The 22,423-nt window shown below is 51.5% G+C and overlaps 3 protein-coding genes across 4 annotated transcripts; all 3 read left to right on the top strand.

Annotated features, from left to right (window-relative positions):
• Positions 1-6,606: 6,606 nt before the first annotated feature.
• On the top strand, positions 6,607-9,545 carry LOC131208751 (uncharacterized protein D806_0078-like). 2 transcript variants are annotated; one of them, XM_058201588.1, is made up of 2 exons: positions 6,607-6,692; positions 7,188-9,545. In XM_058201588.1, exon 2 carries the CDS (start codon positions 7,721-7,723, stop codon positions 9,056-9,058), a length of 1,338 nt encoding a protein of 445 aa, XP_058057571.1. In that variant the 5' UTR covers positions 6,607-6,692; positions 7,188-7,720; the 3' UTR covers positions 9,059-9,545. The 2 variants fall into 2 exon arrangements, with proteins under 2 accessions (XP_058057571.1, XP_058057572.1); XM_058201589.1 differs by having other exon boundaries at positions 6,630-6,692; positions 7,184-9,545.
• A 1,785-nt stretch (positions 9,546-11,330) lies between these two features.
• LOC131212673 (collagen alpha-1(III) chain-like) lies at positions 11,331-14,768 on the top strand. The gene is made up of 2 exons (XM_058206625.1): positions 11,331-13,406; positions 13,468-14,768. Exon 1 carries the CDS (start codon positions 11,528-11,530, stop codon positions 13,349-13,351), a length of 1,824 nt encoding a protein of 607 aa, XP_058062608.1. The 5' UTR covers positions 11,331-11,527; the 3' UTR covers positions 13,352-13,406; positions 13,468-14,768.
• Positions 14,769-15,572: 804 nt separating this feature from the next.
• Positions 15,573-21,932, top strand: LOC131212076 (eukaryotic peptide chain release factor GTP-binding subunit ERF3A). Its single transcript, XM_058205805.1, has 9 exons — positions 15,573-16,229; positions 17,681-17,872; positions 17,945-18,091; positions 18,165-18,513; positions 18,580-18,853; positions 18,922-19,008; positions 19,074-19,250; positions 19,333-19,501; positions 19,579-21,932. Exons 1-9 carry the CDS (start codon positions 15,884-15,886, stop codon positions 19,620-19,622), a joined length of 1,785 nt encoding a protein of 594 aa, XP_058061788.1. The 5' UTR covers positions 15,573-15,883; the 3' UTR covers positions 19,623-21,932.
• The last annotated feature ends 491 nt before the right edge of the window (positions 21,933-22,423 follow it).

Below are 22,423 nucleotides of genomic sequence, written 5' to 3'. Positions count from 1 at the left end.
CATTGGGGTGTGTTTTAGGGAAAATTTTCAACATAGAAGTGAACGTGACGGGCGAAGCAGAGCAGAAACTATTATTGAATATGCTACAATACATTCCCTCGCCGATCGGCGCAAGGAAGAAACTATATTGTCCTGAAAGGTACATTACGTAGATTACGTACGGTGTTGTATGACGGAAGGTGTAATTTTGATCGTTTGCCCCTTCTGCTCGCTGGTCGTGCGTGCGTTTATCGATGTCAACGGTTTGTCTTTGAGTTTCGAGTAATAAAGTAAGCTGTTTTTGAATGTTGATTGCAACCAACCCTGACACAGAGTTTGACCATCATTCCTCTCGTCCGAAACTGACTCACAAAGGAAACAACCGAGCGTCCTGTTTGGTTTGCAAAATTTTTACTCAAATTTATTGAATTTGCTGTTGGTTTTGGTAGCGTAACACAAAGTAACTTTGATGGCACTCAAACAATGTGGCGTGTTCTGCAGTCGATCACGATCGCGATCTCAAGCACCTGCGCCAGTTTTCGGTCGAACCGATCCACGATGGATGATCAGTCTTTTGACGGGCTTCTTGGTGGCTGGTTTGCGTTTAAATTTTCGCAACGGTAACGGCCGTAGGTCCTCCACCAACATGGCTGCCGCACTGCGCTTAGCCGTACCATCCGCCATGGCCAGCATGGACGACGATGGATTGGTTGAGGAGGGCCACCGTTGTTCGTCTGACCGGTCGTGGTCGTTGAATAGCATCACTCGAGTCTGCTCCCAAAACAACTGAACGATGGCTCTTTCGGGATAGATCAGGCTGCTGACGGACGCCTCGAGAAAGGTTAGATAGAGGCTCATTAACACTGCCAGACGCATCGTGGCCCGAGGTTAGCAGACAGACACGTCAATTCAACACTCTTCAGATGCGTCACCGTTCAAAATCCAGTAGTGGTATTAGAAACAGAATGCGAGACAACTGGAAGATCTTTTCCGAACCGCTACAGCTAACGACTGGGCACCGAATGACTCGTGATTTTTTGACGCAAAAGAACGCTCCGACAAGGACGGTGGAACACCCCTTATCAATGCAATGTTCGGCCAACTGATGACCTCGTGATCCTGCAGCCCCCCAGACGGAATGGATGGGATGAACAGGCGGAGAAAAAGAACTTACTCGCTGGCACTAAATCTACAACGTTCGCTGTTCGCTGATAATCCAGCGAAAGATGAGAAGCGATTTACACTCACGCCAGATTTTCTATCACGCAGCGGATCACGTGTGGGCTTATCGATCGCTACGGTGCGTGACGCTATGAATAAATGGGAGAGTTTTTAAAAGGAGAGCATTTTATTGTATAACATTTGTAAGATCTGTGTCACATTCAATACTTAAGCACTACGTAATAAAAAGCGCCATGCTCAACATGTAAACCATCCGAAGCGTGACCGAAGAGGGCTGATGGGGCGCGCATTTCGTAGAGAGCCCAGTCAGACTAAGATGAATTTTCGGGGTGCCCCCGAAAACTGAAATCCACCACAACGTTACATTCCAATCTCTTCTCCAAAAACAGCCAACCCAATCACCTTTCGATCAACCACCGTCGCTTTCCCAGCTGCCAGTGTCCTTTCACTCAACGCGGACTGCGGCCAGGCCAAGACATTCGCGTCAAGGTTGCATTACTAGTGCCGCACGCGGCCGTAGCTCGACGCAATCACACAACACAACAGCGGTCAAGCCGCCGCCGCTAGTCACTGGCCACAGCTTTCACGCACGACACAGCACTAACTAATGGTGTTCTGCGGTGGCTACCAAATTAGGCACCGTTTAACGCACGCACGGGCCAGTTAATTTGAAACGCAACTCCGCCTCACGACATACAACGGGAACCACGATGGTCAGTGCCGTGTTTTGGACCACATAATTGGAGCTCTTGGATGCAGTTTCTGACGCGACGGAAGTTGCTTCTTGCCTGCTCGTGCCATCAGTGTGACCGGTTCGAAGTAAGCCTTGACCGCGCTAACTGTTTTGAAGCCAACTACGTTCAGCGATTCCTTGGGTGAAAGTTGTGCTATTACTCAAAGTAGAAGTCCTGCAGAAGTCGTTGGCCTTTGATTTCAGGTGAATTCTTTCCAAATATGGCGGTTCTATCGGTCACGGACACGGAGGCGCAGCGACTCCACACACTTGCACAGTTAATCACAGAATGCGGCGGACCGGGACGCGGCGGGACATGCAAACAAAATTTGCACAACAAACCGGAAAAGTCTTATCAACTACTACCACCGCTTCGGGTTCACGTTAGAGGTCACAGTGGCCACTCAAAAGCGCCCCGCACTGTACAGCAGGACTACAGCCGCCAACATAAGCAGCACCCTCGGGAGGTGTCCGGTGGCCGAACTCAGACCGCAAGGAGCTTCATCGACGAGCCTCAGTTGGCTTGAGGGTAGGAACTGATGTGCGGGCGGGGCTCTTTTCGGTTTGGGTCTTGTCGGTACAGTGGCACTATCGGACGACACCTGTTCATTGGCCTGAGGGTCGTCGCCGTCATCGCTGAAAAACTCCGGCAGATCCACCAGCAGGGTAACGCGCCTCTTAGGTCTACCATCGTCCGTGGTCGGCTTGGTCGGTTCCGTAACATCCAGCACGTGCGAGTCGTGTTCAGCCCCCGGCGCCGGAGGATCCACGGTGACTCCCGTTTTGCTTTTCCTCGCTCTGCGCGTCGGCGTCTTCGGTGGGTCCAGCACCTTGGCCAGCTTCACGATGCCCACGTTTACGAAATCGGTCGCCAGCCGGTCGAAGGTCACGACCGTCCGTGGGTTGGTGTGACGCGAAGGGAAAAATTCCGCGATTCGTTCCTTCAGTGCGGCCCACCGGGTGGCCAGTTTCGACTTTCGCTCGGCCATCCTTTGGGCCTTTGGGGTACGCGGCGTGATGTGCTGGAAGCGCACCCGGTACAGCGATCGGATGTCCCAGTCCTGCGCGTCCGTTACACCCAACGATCGGGCCACATCCTGCGCTTCGTCTCCGGTGGCCAGCAACACGCAACTCCCGACAAGCAGCCAAACAACGGCCCACGGGACCGCAGGCCTCGGACAGCTCCACGGAAGTCTCATCGGGATCGGGCAGATTGTGTCCACTCACTACGGTCGCTAGAAAGACACTGGCCACACGATCGAAACCCACCAACCAGCCACCGGCCACTAGCCACCGGAGGGGCGGTACTCCAACGCAACGCCGAACGCTTTCCGATTCGAACCAAAAACCGGTCACGAAACCATTTTGCGCCCCCGACCGGGGCCCTACACACCGGCACCGGTCCGGATCGTGATCGTGATTGTTTTGATTTTCACACCCAGCCCAACCCACCGCCGCATTTCTTGGCGCGTTTCTAGTCCAAGACGCGCGCAATCGAGAGAGCCGGCGACGACCTTCGCCATGATGAAATCGAATGGCTGCCATTTCCCTTGGCGGAGTCCGCGCAGCCGAAGTCATGCACTTCTTGGGTGCAATCGGGGCCAATGGCCAGATTCGGAATCCGGAAGCGATCTGCACGAAACGGTGTCATTACCTAACACGCGCAGGGGAGAACTCTGTGGGCTCCACCACTAGGTTAAGGGCGGTTTTGTAAGGCTGGGGCCTGTTTGCGCGGGGTGGGGGGAATGCGCGCCAACCTAGTTCACACAAGAGAGCATGAGGGCCAAGGCAGATCAAGAATCCTGCTCGTCGAACTGTTGCAAGTCGCGATCGCGTAAAGCAACATTACAGATCTAACAGTAGAGCCGGAAAACCTGTTTTCCTATTTTTTCCATTCCTGTTTATAATTCCGGTTTTATTACCACGGCCAACGCTTGTTGTTAGCTTGGATAATTGATACAAAGAGAGGGAAAGTTTACGATTCTATTCATCAAAGTTCGATGATCGGTCATCTCTTCTCCTCGGAATATCCCTTGAAGCAGCCCAATGTTATGAAGTTGCCCGTTCGGATAAGATTCTCACTGGGGGACCCTTTTTTCCCACACGCGATGGCACACCCGTTGGGTGGCGCCAGACTGTCTCCGATTTTATTGATTATCATCCTGCCCTGCGAGAGAGTGAGCGTCTGGTGCCAAAAAGGTCCAGCTCACTTCCAGACGCGCCCCGACATCCGTAGACGTAGCATCAAGTGGCTTATTGGTGATCCGGTTTCGCGATACGTGGTTGTTTTACAGACGCGATGAACGTTCTCCGGTGCGTTTGGGTAACACTGGTCCTACTTTCTTATCAGCTGACCGCAAAGCGTGGCCTAGTTGAGTCCAAGATTCGCAATCGTGTGCAAACGTGGCAACAACGCACCTGGCGCTCCCGATTCGGAGCGACGCTCCGGAAGGACTGGAAGTCGGCCTTCGAGCCCGCCAAGTCCCACCGGCAACGGTACGGACTGTCGCCAAGGAAGGAGGATTTCTTCACCTCGGACACGGTTCCAAATGCTTACTCTCAGTTCCACTACCGACGATACGGTGACACCCGCCCGAAACCGCCAGCCCGTGGACGGACACCAACCAGCAGTAGACCGAAACGTCACGCGGGACCGCTTTCGGACCCGGCGGCCAATCTAAAGGATTACCTGGAGTTGATGCTGCTCGGCGATGATCCGAATGTTCGTTCGTATATTGATAATTTGGGATTGTACTTAAACGTTGTTAGAGAACGTGAACGTGAACGGTTGAAAATGGAAGAAAGTTTGCGATCTCAGGACTCAGAATCTCAGCACTCTAACGGGGAGAGCAAGAATTTGACGGAATATAAAATCATAATCCACCACCGGTACCTCAACGCAACGGGGGGACAATCTAGCAAGTGTATTCCAGTAACTCTCGCAGTTCAAACGGTTATCACGGTTCTGGTGAAGATGCTCGCGCGTATGTAAATGTTTGTACTACTCGGAAGCTATCAGCTCCCGTTATCACCTTCCACATTTAAAGAGATTCTCGTCGTCCGTAAAAGTTGTGGTTCAGTTGCTATTGATCCGCAGCACCGTTTGTTTGTTCGGCCGCCACTATGGTGGACACTCGAAGTGTCCTTTGGTTAGTTTGTCTCCTCCTTGGGGCCGTTTGTATACAGATGTGGTCTCCGGTGTCTGGGGCACCCACAGCCCAAACGGAAGCATCGCCAGTGCGTTGTGCAGAAGCCAGTGAACAGCAGCCCAACGTCGGCAGCAGTAGCAGCGTACCGAACGTGCCGGAATTGGACCCGTTTCGCTGGATCGTTTCAAAATCGGGCTCATTTTTTAAAGGTTGAATGGCTTATGCCTTGTCCGGGTGTGTGAATGGCTGCAAATATTATTAAGCTCAATAAATATGGATGTGTGATAAGAAGCCGTTGGCTGATACTATTTAGAAAGTGAAAGAAATATTCAAAATTCAAACCACGATTGAATGGAACCAAGCGCCTAAAGGTATGCAAACTCGTGTCAGCTAAAACTTGAGGATGATGCATTTAACGGAAATTATTTTTTTTAAATCATTGTTGTGTTTCTTGTGTTTCTTGAGTCAATTTGCGTGTTTGGAAAGAAAAAAATCGATAGCTTCGTTTTACGCATGAAGCACCGAAATAGGTGGCTCAACGCGTTGACGAGCGAGGCGCCTTTACTTTCATCGCACGCGTCCATTATGACCGCACACCCCCACCCAATTTCCACCCTCGGAGTGCTGCCTCATTTCGTCAGAGGACGGCCGGAGTTGGTGGTCCCCCTGATCGATTCGACGGCCCCAAAGGAGGGGTGGGTGTCCTCAGGAGTTAACTACTAGAACGGTGACAGGGCGCGAAACGGTCGATAGCTTCTGAATTGCGAGGGCATCGCAGTGGAAAACTATAATGGGTAAATGACGACAATCACATCCCGCACATTAATCCCGACGGTGCCGAGGTGTGGAAACAATTTGATGATTCACATTTTATTTACAACCTAATGCTTCTGGGTGCCGCCGTGTCGGTAAGGAATCCGAAGGTTGACCGTGGCTGTTCGCCGGAGCGAATGCGCAAATTGTACATATTAATTCAAATAATTGGCGGAAAATTAATGATACCACGTGTGTGATACGTAGTTGTTGTTGAAACACTTCAAAACCGGTAGTTCTAATAGAAATGGAATTGTTTCCAAAATAAAGAAAATTACATTTGGCTTGAGACTTGCTCAAAGAACGGCATTTTGGCAAACTGTTCAAGAAACGGCACCAACCCGAATTCCGTTCCAGTACGGGATCCTTTAGGGTTTTGTTGAAAAATACAATTCCTTTTGTTTTTCGCTTCCCGAAGGACCCCGGGGGAAGGTCCTTCGAGTCTCGCCAGTTCCTCTTTCTCCCGTTAGCCACCTGGTTCAAACGACAAAACTTACCGCGCGAAGCTGATGTGGAAGCAAAAGCAGGATAAGAAATTTAAGGAACAGGACCTCTTTCGGTTTCACTTATTCAATCGGGCCGGTTGTTGCTTTCCTCTTTCCTCTGGCTCTTTCCCCTTGCAATGCCCTGGCCATAGGTATGTGCTAATCGGGTTGGGTATGTGTTGGTTGTCCAATTACGTTGGTGTGCGCCATATCGAATGGATATCAAACGGGCCACCGGAGTGTACGTACGGCGTGGCCAGAGCCAGCCGCGGTCAGTTATCGTTTAACCGTTGGTGGTGCTGAAAGCAGACGTGTCCGGAGCCTACAGCGTTGGAAGGTCCTCCAGTAGAGGTAGGCAGGTTGTACAGCTGGACAGGCAGTGTTTATACAGTTTATCTTCGCTAAATCCTCCGCCCGGTGGCCGATAAAAAATTGGATCAAACTCGGAATCAGTACCCAAAACCACCTTGCTTATCTAGTGGCTAGTCGAATACTTCATTTTTTTAATTAAAAATCGTTGCTTGAGTCACGTGAAACCGCTTTTCTCTAAAGCTCCTGAATTTGCATCGATCATACAGCTGACGATCGCGGATTTTGGCCGAATGCAAATAAGAGTTACGCTCACAGATTGACGTGGGGTTTCGCGATCTGTGTTTGCTCATTATCACCTGTACGAGAAGATCGCCGAACAGACCGTGTGGCCACAACTACACACATCCTACTGCTGGCCGCACCGCTTCCCGTGGCCGTCTATTTGCCTGGTGGAGACCATTTTTCAACGGGTTGTAACGTTTCTTTTCTATTTTTCTTCACATTGTCGTCGCCGTCGTCGTCGTTGAAAGGCAGATAACGAGAGAGTTGTTGGTCCCGTGGCGCCATCCGCAAACGGTCGTTCAACGGAAAACACGGCGGGTAACGCACCTGACGAGCGCACCTTTGCCGAGGCTCGATAACAGCAGCAGCACCGGCCAGATCTCGCTGATCGCTGATTGTGTGAATTGCGCGCCAGAAAACTCTCATCGTCACCCGTCCGGCCAACGGGGGATTTTTCTCGATTCCCGATCACCGGGAAGGCCCGTCGGTGTGTGCATATTGTATGTAAATTCGGCCACGGTCCGAGGGAGAGCCGCCGAGCTAACGGTGATCGCAACCGAAACATTCGCGGGACCTATTATTAGTTCCCCGCAGCCGCGAAGCTCGTAGCCCACATTTCGAAGGCGCTCCCGCTCGGAGTCGGTAGTGTTCGCGGCTCTCGGGCAGTGCTCCGCCATCCGATTGTAGTGAGTGTGGGGAAACGCAACAAGTGTTCGAATTTTCACTGATTAAACGGAGTAAAATAGAAAACGTGTTACGGGCCACAGACAGACAGAGGAGGCATCATGTTTAGCGTCGAAAGCGAGCGGCCACGGCGCTTTGCGGCTTCGCCTAAAAATAAGCAACTGTTGGCCGCCTGTTTCTGTGTGCTTCTCTGTCTGCCGAACGTGGCCGACGGCCGAAAGGTGACATTGTCACGTGTCACGAAACCTACCGCCCACAGGGGCGGCTACGCGAATGCGGACATCGCGAAACTAAGCTACTCGCCGAGCCACGCCGCTCCGCCGCCGGTGGCCGCGAAACCGGCCGCCCCCGTGTACTCGGCGCCTCCTGCTCAACACGGAGCAGCACCGTCGTACGGTTGGAATGTCCCCGGAGCGCATCCGGGCGCTCCTGCGGCTGGCGGTGGTGTCTATCCGGGTGCGGCCGTAGCGGGCGCTGCCGGCTCCGGTATCGTCGCTGGCAACGTGTACCGTTCGCATGGTCACAACTCCACCGGAGGATTCGGTTCGTTGGCCCACTCACCACCGGTGGCTGCAGGCTCGTATCCGGGGCAAGCACCGGTTCAAGGCTTCCCTGGAGCACCCGTGCAACATCCGGGCGGTGGATTCCCAGCGCCGGGCTATCAGCCACAACCGGCCGGAGGATACTATCCGCAGTCGCAGCAAGGATTCCCTCATCAGCCCAGCTACGCACCCGCGGGACACTACGATCAGGGCCACTACCAGGGACACCCGGGACAAACCGTACATCACTACGAGCAGCCAGCCAGTGGTGGAAGTGGCATCGGTACGATTCTTGGTGCTGGCGCCGCCGGATTGGCTGCGGGTGTTGGTGGTGCCGCCCTGTACGATGCGCTGAAACCGAAGGAATCGAAAGATGAGGGCACCACAACGACTGCTACAACGGCCGCCACAACCGTTGCGGGGGCAAGTACACTAGCTGCCGCCAGTGAAACACCAGCACCCGTCTCGCCCGCCAATCCTAACGGAGAGGCCCCATTAGCTCCGCTCCCGGTCAACCCGAATGGAGATGCCCCACTGGCCCCTATGCCGACGAGTCCCAACGGTGCCGCCGCTGAGGTTTCGTCCGTGACGCCCGAAATTACGCCACTAGCCGCAGACTCTACCACCGTGGACCACTCGCCGGAGAATCCTCTCGGAATGGCACCTCTGGCTCCGCTGCCAGATTCGTCCTCGGCAGCATCAACGGACAGCACTACAACGGCCACCACCGGTTCGGATGTGGAAGCACGCAGCTCGGCTCTCAACGTGCAGCCCGATCTGTCCGCTTCGATGACGGAACCGGCCAAGGGAGGTGCCACGGAGCGCGCCCATCTAACATCCGCTTTCTCGCTGGTCGCCACGCTGCTGCCGCTGATTGTGAAGTATCTCCGGTGTTAACACTGCGGAGGAACAGGTGTGTAAATAACGTGCCGTTTTTTGCTCGAAACGATCTTAATTCTCGAATGCGCGCCGCGCGATCGTTCATCGGATTCCCATAAAATTGTTTGCCTTCAAAGAAGGGGTTCGTTGTTGAGTATCTTTCGATTTTGAAATACCATTAATTATCAGTCCGTTCCGTTGGCGAGAGCAATCGTGTGCCACTGCGTGCGTGAGGATGGTAAGGATATCACCGGAAAAGTATTGTTTTATTGTAGTTTGAAAAAAATTTCCGAAAACGCACAAACACGCATTAAAGTAAAACAACTGAAACGTTCAAACGATATTGCAGAAGAGACAAAGATGTTACGTATCGGTAGAGGCTAGAGACAGAAATGTTTGAGTCCATGAACAGTGCGGTTGGACCTGGTTGTATCTATTGTTTCAGTCTGCGCCGCCGTAGGAAGCAAACTAACACGGAACTACGATTATGTGAATAAATATTTTAGTCACACTTTATGTGTATTTTTCTCGACCGTACATACATATCACGTGAACATGACGTTCAAATTAGGCCAGAGTCTCATAAGCCTTTTTTTTACCAGGAACTCCGCACGATGGCCTAATTACGTTTTTTTCCTGTTCCTCGAATTTTTCACATTGCGCGAAAGCTTGAGCATGTGGTCTACCGGCGATGACGTTATCCGACAGACGCTGTACCACTTGTGTGCGTTGCGAAATGATCATCTGTGTCCCAGCGACCCTGCGGTGCGAAACAGGGGATATGTTGATTAACATGGGCACGATAATGGGATTGAACAACATATGAACAAATATCGTACCTGAACAGGACTGAAGCACGACAAAGAAACGTGACAAAGCTGGAGATTCAAAATTCCGCGGTTTTTGTTCAAATGATTAAGAGCCCAATTTTCGTTATTGTTCCACGTGAAGGAATTCCAGCGTTAGCAATCATAATACTCTTGGCTAGCAAATTTGAACCGATAAAATATAACTTCGTTCCCATTTTAATGGGTCTGGTCGCTGTAATCGCGATCGCGGAATAGCGAACCGCAGAGAACACACGTGGACTAATAACCACACTCCTTCTTTGTCGTCACGCGAAAAACAGATTACTTGCCAATTGGAAACGAAAGGTAAGTGTTTTCCGCGCTGAACCGTTTTCGATCGATCGAGTGTTCTCGCGTGGATTGTCGTAATTTCAGAATTCACGATAATCGCATGCGAACCTTGAGCGGCGTCTGAGGCTCACAGAAGTCACGCAAGAAATCACAGCGCAGGGAGCAACGAAGAACGGTTTCGTTTTCATTAGTGACGTCACGGTCGATTCAGAACGTTGTGAAACAGAATTACACGAGCCAATCTGTTGCTTTCAAACGGTCAAGACGAGGCAACGTCACAAAGGGTATTTCAATAGTGTTTAGTGACGGTATTGAAATTTGAGGGATTTCCTTGAATCGCATGTTGTGCATCGAATTGCAATCGAATTGGTGTGCGTACACAATAGCGCGCACAAAAAAGAGTTCTCTGACCAGTTTCGCAATACGATGACCATAAACAACAAAGGGGGGGGAAAAGATTAGCATTCCATTGGTACAGACACGAATAAATCAAAAGGAAGCTGTCCTGTTCCAGTAACATTGCGTTACTCATTGAGGGCAGAGCAGCTTCACGATTCATTTACGTTGGACAGGTGCGGAATGATGAATCATAACTATTTTTTACACCATATTCAAACCAACCATTATGACGTCATTGTTGCGTGAGGCGCTCCGGTCGGAAGGCTACCGCGTTTACGCGCGGATCGTGTAAGCTTACGATCGCCGAAGACACTACCGGTACAATTCTTCGCCGAGGCCTACTGAACTACCTTAACCCGTAACGAGTTGAAAACACAAAATCCTTCAACCGCATTCCGCGTCTTTAGCCACTGGAAGTCTGGAGCTACAACTTCCTTGCATTAGGGAGTCGCGTCGTGTAACTCAATCGCGATCGGGATCCACCGTTCGAAGCGCCGCCCTTGAAAACTCGTTTGGCAACCTGAAGCTGTTCGTATGTTCAACACAACAAGAGGCAATTTAAAAACACAACACAAGGAAATCGCGAGTCTCGCGTAGCCGTCACGCACACTACGGTACAACGCGTATACATACAACGCGTATGCGAGACGCACACTGGCGCGCACCTAGAGTGGATCGATTATTCCACGGAATGATACGTTTTGCTTGGACTGCGAATCGCGAATCGCGAGTTGAATCATTCAAAAATTGAGTTGTGGTCGGACGAGTAGGACGTATTTGCGTGGCGAGGTGAACACCACCATCAAATCAGTGCATTAGCTTCGTTTAAAGTCCCACTTTGCATCCGCAGATCGGAGTCGTGCTATCGGATTTTAGAAAGTGTTTCTGAGTGAGCTAAAGGAGCACTAGCAACGCAATATTCCTTGGGTGTTGCGTTCGCAGTCGAGCTATGGTGGTGGACACGAGGGTGAAAGAGAAAGTGCGGCCCCGTGCGGCCATGGCAGGTTACGAAAATAGGCGCCTGAAGGTGCTGGCAATCTGCGTGATGTTGTCCATTTCGACCTTGCTGCCGACGACCGATGCGCTGAAGAGCAGCAAGAGCCGTAGCAAGAGTTCGTCTTCGTCGTCATCTTCCGGGCGCGTCTCGAAGCCAACCGCGTCATCTTCCAGTTACTCGAACCCCGGAAGTCTCAGCTATTCAGGCTATCAGGCGAAACCCGCTCCGAAGCCTGCTCCGAAACCGTCGGCTCCGGTCGAGTCGTCGTCGAACCAGCAGCGCATCGGCTGGAACACCAACAACCAGCAGTCGAAACCGGCCGTTCAGCCAGCGACGGCCAACAAACCGCCTCCGTACCCGGTCCAGCAAACCCACAACACTCACCAGACGCATTCGGCTCCGGGGGCTCCGCCACCACCTTACTCGCATGGGCCTCCGCCACCGTACTCTGCGGCTAACAATCCGAACGTGAACTCCCGTTTCGAACCTCCGCCGATGTACAGTCCCGGCAGTCAAGGATTCAAACCGGGTCAGCCGGGCGGCTTTGGGCAGCCTGGCTTTGGTCAGCCGGGCGGCTTTGGGCAGCAGGGAGGATTTGGTCAGCAGGGAGGTTTCGGGCAGCCTGGAGGATTCGGCCAGCAGGGAGGATTCGGTCAGCAGGGAGGATTCGGTCAGCAGGGAGGATTCGGCGGTCACGGAGGATACGGTGGGCAACCAGCCGGTGGTTTCGGTGGTGGTGGCTATCATGCTCCGATGGGCGGATATGGCGCTCCGCACGGCACGTTCCAAGGAGGTGGTGCTGCTCCGCCCGTCAACTATGCCCCGGCTCCTGCCTTCCCGATCGCTGCCATTCCGGTGGGCGCTTACAAGCCGCAATCGTCCGGAATTGGCGTTGGTGGTATTGCTGCTGGCATTGGCACGGGACTGCTGGCCGGTGCAGCGGGATCGGCGCTCTACAACGCACTCCGACCGGAGGATCGAGTGCAGTACCGTGATCGTGTGACCATTATCAACAATGCTCCCCCGGCGGCTGCAGAAGGCGCGGCTGCTCCGGCCGCAGCAGCTCCTGCGGCTCCGGCACCAGGCGCCCCCGCGGCAGCCCCAGTTGCTCCGGCTGCCCCGGGTGTACCAGCTCCTGCTGCTCCTGTGGACGGTCAACCATCGGTTCCGCTTGCACCGTTCCCTGCCGCTGATAACACTAACGCTCAGTCAGCCCCACCGGGAGTTCCCGATGCCCCGATGATTTTGAATCAGAACGCCACCATGGAACAGAAGCCGACAGTCAACGGAACAGAGCCTGGAACTCCGCTTGCCGAGGTCCCCGTATCTCCTGCGTCCACTGAAACGACCACCGTGGGCCCAAATTCGAAGCAGTATATTCCTCCACCGGGCCAATACTATCCCGCCACCGGGCAGTACGTCCCGCCAGGGGAGTACGATCCAGCGACAGGAATTTTCACTCCCGGCCGCTACATCCCGGACACGAACATTTTCCAATCCGGACAGTACGATCCGCTGACACAAATGTTTGTCCCCGGTCGCTACGAATCCACCGGTCAGTTCGTGCCGGATCCTAATCATCCACCGCTGTCGCTCGCCTCGGATGCACCGACGGCCCCGGAAACGGTCACTCCGGCAGTCTCATCGCAACTGCAATCGGAACGGGTAGCGACGGGTGGTGGTGTCACCGCAACGTGCAGCTCTCTCTCGGTCGTTACGGCCCTCGGTGCGCTGCTCATGTCCGGCGGGTTCCGGCTGCTCGGAGTGGGCTTTTAAATCCGTAATTTACGCTCGCCGTTATCATCCGCTGGCGCATCTAAATTGTAGCTATGTAAACCACCCAACACCACACACGCTTGTGAATGTACTCATGCAGTTTTACCCATTTCTAGTCCCGTAGATCGGCGGTAAACTAAAAGGCAAAATTAGCGAGAAAACAATACAGGCGAGGCTATTTCCATATTTCGACAGTGGTGAGTATTGCAGTTTTAGGACGAGCGAACGCAAGCTGCTAATTCATAATTTAACTCACTTGATTAATGATAAAGATAGAGAGAGAAAAAGGGGGAACGGAGGGAAGAATCTCACACTACGGATTAAAACCGGTTGACCTTTGCTAGTTGATCTCTCTATTTACGAGAAGATACGATCCATGGCGTTGTTTTTGCTACTTCGGTTTATTCATACAGCGAAGGTTATCAGTTCTCAAGCTATATAAGATAAATTATGTGCATTTCTCTCCATACATTATCATATTATTTACTCAACTGACGCAGAAAACCTGGGCTGTAAAGTAGTATTCAGTTTTGTGTTAACAATTCTTCTGACATTGGTCCATTGGGCCAAATTTAACCTCTCTCTATCGCAGCGTTTCGGACCTAAACTGCAGTACTGGGTAATAGTGGCGAAATGATTCGCATCGACTACATGACTTTGTATTTAAAATTTAAAGTGTATTAGGAAAGCATTTTTCATATTGTGGTTGAAAATACTCCTGTAGAAATCTTTTGAAACGATTCACTGTACCTCCTACTTTACGGGAAATGTCGTGTCTTAGTGTTAGCATTAGAAACTGAACCAATCACTATGAAGCTATGAACGATAGGAACGATACGCAACCGTACACCACCAAGTGTAGTAGCAAAAAGCTAGTGTTACAAACTACAAACTATGCTCTCTCTGCAATTACCCTCTCTGTGACCTATTTCTATCTACTTCTCTACCGCCAAACTACTATACACTGATATTTTAAATCGACCTTATTGAGAATAGCTGTTTTAACGATTAACGATTAAAACCAAACCCATAATGTGACGCAGTGTTCGATCGAACAATAATCGGTGCCGGGCCAAAGTATTTCCTGTAGAATGGACGGTATGTTGCTAGAGCATCCACCACACGTATGTGGACAAATTTTTGAACACATTTTACTGTTTCGCAATAGCTTCAGTGGTCTTCTAAACAGCGCCAATCTTTCACCATACTCATAAACCGCGGAATTTCATGAGCTCCAAATTCGTATTAGGCGTCGGCTGTGTAGGAAAACTACAGGAAAACTGTAGGATATCCGTGCTCTAAGCATTGTACGTTCATTGAAGTTTTCGAAGAAAAAGAAATAGCAAAGATGCTTTTCATTTATTTACATCGCACTATTTGTTCAGCTGGCTGGAGAGTTGAAGCAATTGAAATAAAAAATTTAATTGGAACATTGTTTTTTACTGTGTGGCGGCAACGTTGCTGGCAGTAAGCACACGTATTAGCTTTTAGTAATCTGACGCATAATACATTTCAGTATGGTCGCACTGCTTTATGTTCGTTCTGTGCAATTGTATCGACCAAGTAACGGGCGTTTCAAAAAACATAAAAAGGGCCAACGAGTTGAGCGGACACAGAGATCGACTTAAGCGGTGAACTACATGGTATAAACCACACTCGTTGACAGCTCTCGCAGGCAAAACGAGAGAGTGAGAGAGAGTCCGCGAACGAGAGAGAGTCCGCGAACGAGAGAGAGTCCGCGAACGAGAGAGAGTGCGTGGAGCTGTCAAAGTTCCCAAGAAACGCGTGTTGAACGCATGAAACAGCCTACGAGGTAGCGGCACCTGCGAGAGAAAGAAACAACCGCAGGTTTGCCGAGTAGCTGAGCCGTCGAGAGAGGAAGAAAAAAATCCGTCTATGTGGCCATCTTTGACGAATGTGGTGAACGACAGTAAAGAGCGGAGCGCGTGTGGTTGCAGCAAAATTTGCTTCCTAAGTTTCTGCACCCAGCCAGCGAGTTCTGGAGTGTGAACCGACGGGAAATCGGCCGATTTCCGCACTTGGTTCTCTAAGTTTTTCCAGTTATTTTCCGTTTCCTCGGGGCGCGCGGGTCGGTTCGGTTCTATCGGCACCCGCACGGTTGCGTGCGCGAGATCACGGACGGACGGTGTTGTGCGGGGTGCGGCGGTGGCCCGAGCTGGTCTGGCCTCTCTCTCTCTCTGTGTGGGCCTCCGGTTCCGTTCCGTTTCCGATTTTCGGCTTTTAATTTCTACCCCCCATTTTTTGCCTCGATTCCCGAGGCACCGTGTTCCGTCGTGCTATCGGAACTCAAGCCCGCACCCCAAGTGGATCGAAGAAAGTTCCGATCACAGACGGCGGCGGCAGCGACGACGACGTCGGGAGTGAAATTCCGGTGCACCGAAACGAAAGGGTGCTGCCACGTTCGGTGTGATCATCCGGATCGTGTTCCGCGGAGCGTTACGTGTGTCCGTCGTTCGCGTGTGGCGTGAAAAGAATCAAATCGTCGATTAAGGAGCAAACAGCAGCCGCAAAATGGATCAGGATAGCGAAAACAACGACATGAGCGCAAAGTTCTCGACGCTCAACGTGAACGCACAAGAGTTTGTGCCCAGCTTTTGCAGTCCGAGCACAACGACGGCCCCGACACAGGTAGCGGCGCCCGCTACGGCGGTGGTAACGACGGCGGCCACTCCAGCGCCAACGGTGCCAACGTCGGCCCCGTCGAGCGGCGGAAGCAGCAGCGGAGGGGGCGGTGCCGGTGGTGGTGGTGCCACCACTCCGACATCAACAGCGGCCACGCCAACGCCACCGTCCTCGTCGGCACCGACGCCCATGGAGAAGGGCGACGATGATGCGGTTAAAACTCCCGAAAACAATGGTAAACCTTCGCTGGTTACTTTGCGGGATCCTGCTCCGCTTTCCGGTGGCCGAGTTTCATTGATGAACATTCCCTGCCCCCTCGCTAGGACCTCTCGCGATTCGCGACGGTGTTCCATTTTGGCGTAAAATCCCACCCCATTCCCGCCTATGGCAACTTCAGTCCGCTCTCACGCGCTCTCTCTCTCTCACTCACGGGCGGCGATTTCTCTCCCATCGCGCGGTGGTCCTAGTTGACATGTGGTGTGACAGCGGCGGTGCATGATGTGTCAAAAACGCTCTGCCTGCTGCTCACCGTAATATCCTGTGCGTACCGGTTTACGCTAGCTGCTCCCTTCTGTGCCCTGCGGAGTGACGAAACATTCCGAAAGTCCGCCACTGCGGCCACTCTTTGCCCGCGGCATGCAGACGGTTTTCCCGATCACACTGTCCTTAGGTTGGCCTCGTTTTTTTATGAATGGGCAACGGTCCAACAAGGATCCGACAATGTTCGAGCGCGTCGGGGAAATTATTGTGGAGGGCGGCGCTACATCGGATGTCGGATCCTTTTGGGACCCTTATACAATCCTGACTCGGAGTGTTTCTTTTACGACGTGCCACTTATAGTTATGGCACTTATGTTTCTAGTGGCAAATCGAATGAGGTCTGGCTGAGTGGAAGGATTGATTTTGGTACCACTTTCATCGTCCCTGCGGGTGAATAATTGAGCGCAGCCCCCGATGCAGTAGACCGAAGCGAGACAATGGTAACACATTCTCCGCACGGTGGATTAGTCCCACTTTCGATATAGCGAACACGAGGCGAGCCTATTTGGCCCTTAGGCAAATGGATACCAAGATATTTGTTCGCCGTTTTGAGCCATGGTCCTTTGCAACACTATGGCCCCGGTCATTATCGTACCACCGACAGCCATATTGGCGGTGATGTCATCATTTAAACCGTCCGCTTTAGGAAGGTGTGGGCCAAAAAAAATGAAGCATAAAGATCAACAAAACAGGGACGAATGAACGGTAATTCTGGGTTGTTGGCTGCGCCTAAAACTTCGGAATGCAAAGGTTTTAGTCGATTGCAACCGGTGCCCATATGTTGGTTCTGACCTTATTTGCCATGCCACGCTTGTTGCTGAGCTTGATGATGATTAAAGTCCCATCAACGAAGGTAGTCAGGCAACAGGGCGGCCCTAAAAGGACAAAAATAGATCTCCAATACCAAGAGAAGATCCCGACAGACGTCACACGGACGATGAAGAAAGCTAATCTCCTTCGGCCTACCATCAGGAAGTGAAATCGAGTGGGTGGATTAGGCGTCATGCCGTGACGCGTGGACCGTGGAATGCGTAGGAATGTCGTAAATGACCCCGTCGAATTTAGCGTACGCACGAAGCCCCGAGAGTCGTTTATATCTTGCCATTGTGTGCCACACATTAAGTTCGGCCCTTGGTTTCGTTCACAGAAAGTGAACCCCTAGACAGCTGGGACGCGGAAGAGGACTCGATCCTGACGCCCGAGGATGAAGAGATGGAACTGGAGGACGGCGAGGTGGACGGTGACGCGGCACCGAAAGTGTCGAAAAAGAAGCCACCCAAGGTTGAGGAAAGTCGAAGCAAAAAGGAACACGTCAACGTCGTGTTCATTGGACACGTCGGTAAGTCAGCCGGAGGGGAGTGCCGAACACGTGCCAAGCGTGGTCATTGCAATTCCGTTTTCTTGCTTGCAGACGCCGGTAAATCCACGATCGGTGGACAGATCATGTCCCTGACCGGCATGGTGGACAAGCGGACACTCGAAAAGTACGAACGCGAGGCACGTGAAAAATCGCGAGAAAGCTGGTACTTATCGTGGGCCCTCGATACCAATCAAGAAGGTAAGCAGCGCGGCACCCAGGAAGACAAGCCGGACAGAGTAAAATACGAACACGTTTGGTACGGTCTTTCCAGAGCGGGACAAGGGAAAAACGGTGGAAGTTGGTCGTGCCTATTTTGAGACTGAAAAGAAGCATTTCACCATCCTCGACGCACCGGGACACAAGAGTTTCGTGCCCAACATGATTGGTGGGGCGGCCCAGGCCGATCTGGCGGTGCTCGTAATCTCCGCCCGGAAGGGCGAGTTCGAGACCGGGTTCGATCGGGGTGGCCAAACGCGAGAGCACGCGATGCTGGCGAAGACGGCCGGTGTTAAGCATCTGGTGGTGCTGGTCAACAAAATGGACGACCCGACCGTCAACTGGGACGTGGAGCGATACAACGAATGCAAGGACAAAATCTTACCATACCTCAAGAAACTAGGGTGAGTATGATGTGAGCGTGTACCGTGTGGCGTCGGTCAATCGGCTGATACTGGTTTTCCCCGCAGATTTAATCCACTCAAGGATCTAACGTTTATGCCGGTGTCCGGCATCACCGGGCAAGGGCTGCGGGAGCGAATCGATGACTCCATCTGCCCCTGGTACGAGGGACCGGCCTTTATTCCGTTCATCGACGAGCTGCCGTCGCTCAACCGCAAAACCGATGGCCCGTTCATCATGCCCATCGTCGACAAGTACAAGGACATGGGAACGGTGCTCATGGGCAAGGTGGAATCCGGCATGGCGAAGAAGGGCACCAACCTGTTGGTGATGCCCAACAGAGTGAGTAGCTTGCGGGACGATGACGTTTGCCCGGCGATCTGACCCCCTTTTCCCTTTGCTTTATGCAGACTCAAGTGTGTGTCGATCAGCTATGGTCCGACGACGAAGAGGTGACATCCGTGGGGCCAGGTGAAAACGTCAAAATCAAAGTTAAGGTACAACGCGGCGTTTCGTGGCATTCGAACGAGCAGCTTGTAATGTCTGCACTTCTTCTTCGCAGGGCATAGAGGAGGAGGACGTCTCGCCCGGGTTTGTCCTGTGTGACGCTTCCAATCCGATCAAGACGGGCAAGGTTTTCGACGCCCAGGTCGTCATCCTAGAACACAAGTCAATCATTTGTGCGGGATACTCGGCGGTGATGCATATACACTGTGCGGCGGAGGAGATTACTGTTAAGGTGAGCTCTTGGATTTATTGTGGCCCGCCCGTGCACCAGTGATGTAATATATTTCTCGTTATTTCCTCCCCCATTTTCTTAGGCTCTTATTTGTTTAGTAGATAAAAAGACGGGAGATAAGTCCAAGACAAGGCCGCGCTTTGTGAAACAGGATCAGGTCGCCATCATGAGAATTGAATGCTCCGGATTGATATGCTTAGAGCAGTTTAAACTATTCCCTCAGATGGGTCGCTTCACGCTTCGAGACGAAAGTGAGTGTTACGCGCACGGAGAATATTTACCTCTGGGGAGCTGACGATGGCACACGTTCTTTTTGTTTCATTCACAGACAAAACCATTGCCATTGGAAAGGTGCTGAAGGTTGTGGAGTAAACAAACCAAAAACAAAACTCCAACACAATCTACGTTTTTTCAACGGCAGCGATACGCAGTGTCTTTAAACCATCCAACAGAAAACCAGCAAAGAAAGAGAGAGTGAAACACGTAACATGTCTACACACAGGCGGCCACACGAACTACTAAGCGCCACTGCGCCACGGGCGGGTCATCCGAAACCGTGCTGGTGTGCACCACACACGGCGCCGCACCGTTAAGAAAGAGACTATTGCGCGGATACTGTGGCCACGCAGAGTAATCAATCAGCATTTCCTCGTCTCGGCAACGAATACCACTTTTTTGTCGTCTTCTATATATTGCTTTCGTTGCTGCTCGTCCTATCTGGGCTTCGCTCTGTGTGCTCGAGCTTGTCCTTTCGCTCGTGTCCTTCCCGTGCCCCTGAGTATTTTCTCGACAATCCATCCCGTAAACTGTTGCTTCTACCCCCTTCCGGTTACACCAAGGGTGTGCCGACGCCGGAGTGTGTCCCTGTCCACCGGAAAAGCATGGTGACGAAGGAAGAATTCGTAGCGGAACCACCGCCGCCAATGGTGGCATGTGAATAGAGCGTTTTTTACACCCATCCTATTATCCTTTTGCGAGTTGTTAAAGAAAACAAAGCCACTGCAGCTTATCACACAACACAAACACAGCGAAACTAATGCGCATCAATTGCTTGTGGGGAGCGAAAACTCGGTAGGAAATAGATAATGAAACACCACGGCTCTCACAGATTGTAGCTTACACAGCGGACGCCAAACCAGAGATAAGCAGCAGCACTCACACAGACACGCACACACACAGACAATGAGAACTCAGACACACATCCCAACAGGCAAAACCAATTGATCGCCACCACGCGATTGCGGACTGAATGAATATTGAAACAAAAACACTAGTAGCATAATAAATGTGTGTAAAAAGGGATCATAACCAATAGGGGGAAGTGCGGTGCGAAAGGCGGGACGGACGGACGGACGGGGCCCCCACAAACGGTGGTAGGTCCCCATCGTGCTCTCTGAGTGAATGGCGAAGGGCACACACGCGATACTAATAACGCATCGGAAACAGTAACTTTAAACAGAACCATGTACAGGACGCGATATGATACATTTGCGCGTTTGCAAGTTTCGAGAATGCAATAATTGTTGCGGGTGCCCCAACAATAATGTCCACAGGAGAGAGGCCACCAAGAAGGAAGGTATGTGTTTGTGTGGGTCACAGTTAACGGCATCCGATGAAAGTGACGTCCGCCCTTACGGATAGTGGTGAATAGCGGCGTGCGTGAGGCCACCTGGTAGAAAGAACTCGGGCCACCGTTAACAGCAGCAGCAGCAGGGTCGTAACTTTTAAAGTCGCTCGCCATCGCCTGTTAGAAGATGTATTTCTTCGTCTTTTTGTTTCCTCTTCGTTTTACAACTGTATCGTCACGCGAGAAGCATAGCAAACGCGCGCGCGTAAAGCGTTTTGGGGAGTTTTGGGCGGGTGTCATCCTGGGTGGGCAAGAGAAACCAAACTGAATTAGACCGCTAGAAGGGGGGGAGCGCACGGCGCCACCGGTTGGGTGTATATTTTGGATTGCGACACAAACATTTGTACCGATTGTTACACATTGCTTTGAACAATATTTGATACTATTACGACGACGATTAGTTCATCCGTTTGCGACATTGTTTGTTCTTCAATTTTTCTTACGTTAAGTTAAGCTTTTTCGCCCGGAGTGTGCTGTTGATAGGACCGAACTAGACGCCAGAACGCGCTCTGTAATGGGATAAGGGATGCAAACGTAATAAGAGGGGCGGTCTCAGCATCGACACAAGTGATAAGTGTTGGAAGGTTACGATCGCGCGTTCGTCCCACAGCAAAGATCATCCAAACGATTGTCGACAAAGCAAGCGAAGCAAAGAACGCAGCGCGCAAAACTAGTGTAGAAAGCAATCGAAGGATGTGTAGGGCTGTTGTTATGGTAACTTGCGTCAGAAAAAACTGACATAAAGATACGAAACGAGACACTTGGGACGCAAAAAAAACGGGATAATAAAGCTCGTGATGTGAAGGTCAAACAAAGAGGAAGATGCCGGACCGAAGTGCTCCCCAGCATCCATATCGCAGTACACACTCCATTACATTTTATCAAAATAAGGCGAAACACTCCCCCTAAGGCATCGTCATCATTATTATTGAATACTGAACATTTATTTGCCCTTTTCTCTTGTTTTTTAAACGTTTTTTTAAGACAGAGGAAGAGAGAAATCAGCAACACAAAGAAGAAAACAAGTTACAAGGAATGAAACACATGAAAATAAAAAGGTCTCTTTGGAAACGTTGGGCACTATTTTGTGGGTCAAGAGTATACGAAAGAAATGGCGCATGTGGCGCCCTGTAATTGTTCCTTCGCACTTCACACCACTTAAACAACAGACCTGCCTGCTACTGAGCCTACGAATTCTCGGGACGACGACGAGCTAAGGAAAACGAGTTTTATTTCAATTTCACCGTTCTTGAATTCGAATTGTTCGTGACGCCATGACGCTGGTCAATCAATCGCTCATTACACCGACGTGCCCAACTACACTCGTGCCGAGCCGGATCAGATATGCTGCAGATTATTTGAACTGCCCACACCAGCGTGTAGAGATAGCCGATCGATAATAGAGCCAAAGTGTGTAGCGGAGAACCTGGCTTTTTCTATGCTACGAGGACAAGTATTCATAAATAATTATGACCCCCCTCGCCCCGCAATGGCGAGCTCCATGTTTGGGTGCCGAATGTAGGCTGAACCGCACGTCGCATCGATA

This window comes from Anopheles bellator, chromosome 2 (assembly GCF_943735745.2).
Source record: "Anopheles bellator chromosome 2, idAnoBellAS_SP24_06.2, whole genome shotgun sequence".
NCBI lineage: Eukaryota > Metazoa > Arthropoda > Insecta > Diptera > Culicidae > Anopheles > Anopheles bellator.
The sequence above is the reverse complement of the archived record's forward strand: the minus strand, read 5'-3'. Positions and strand labels throughout refer to the sequence as shown.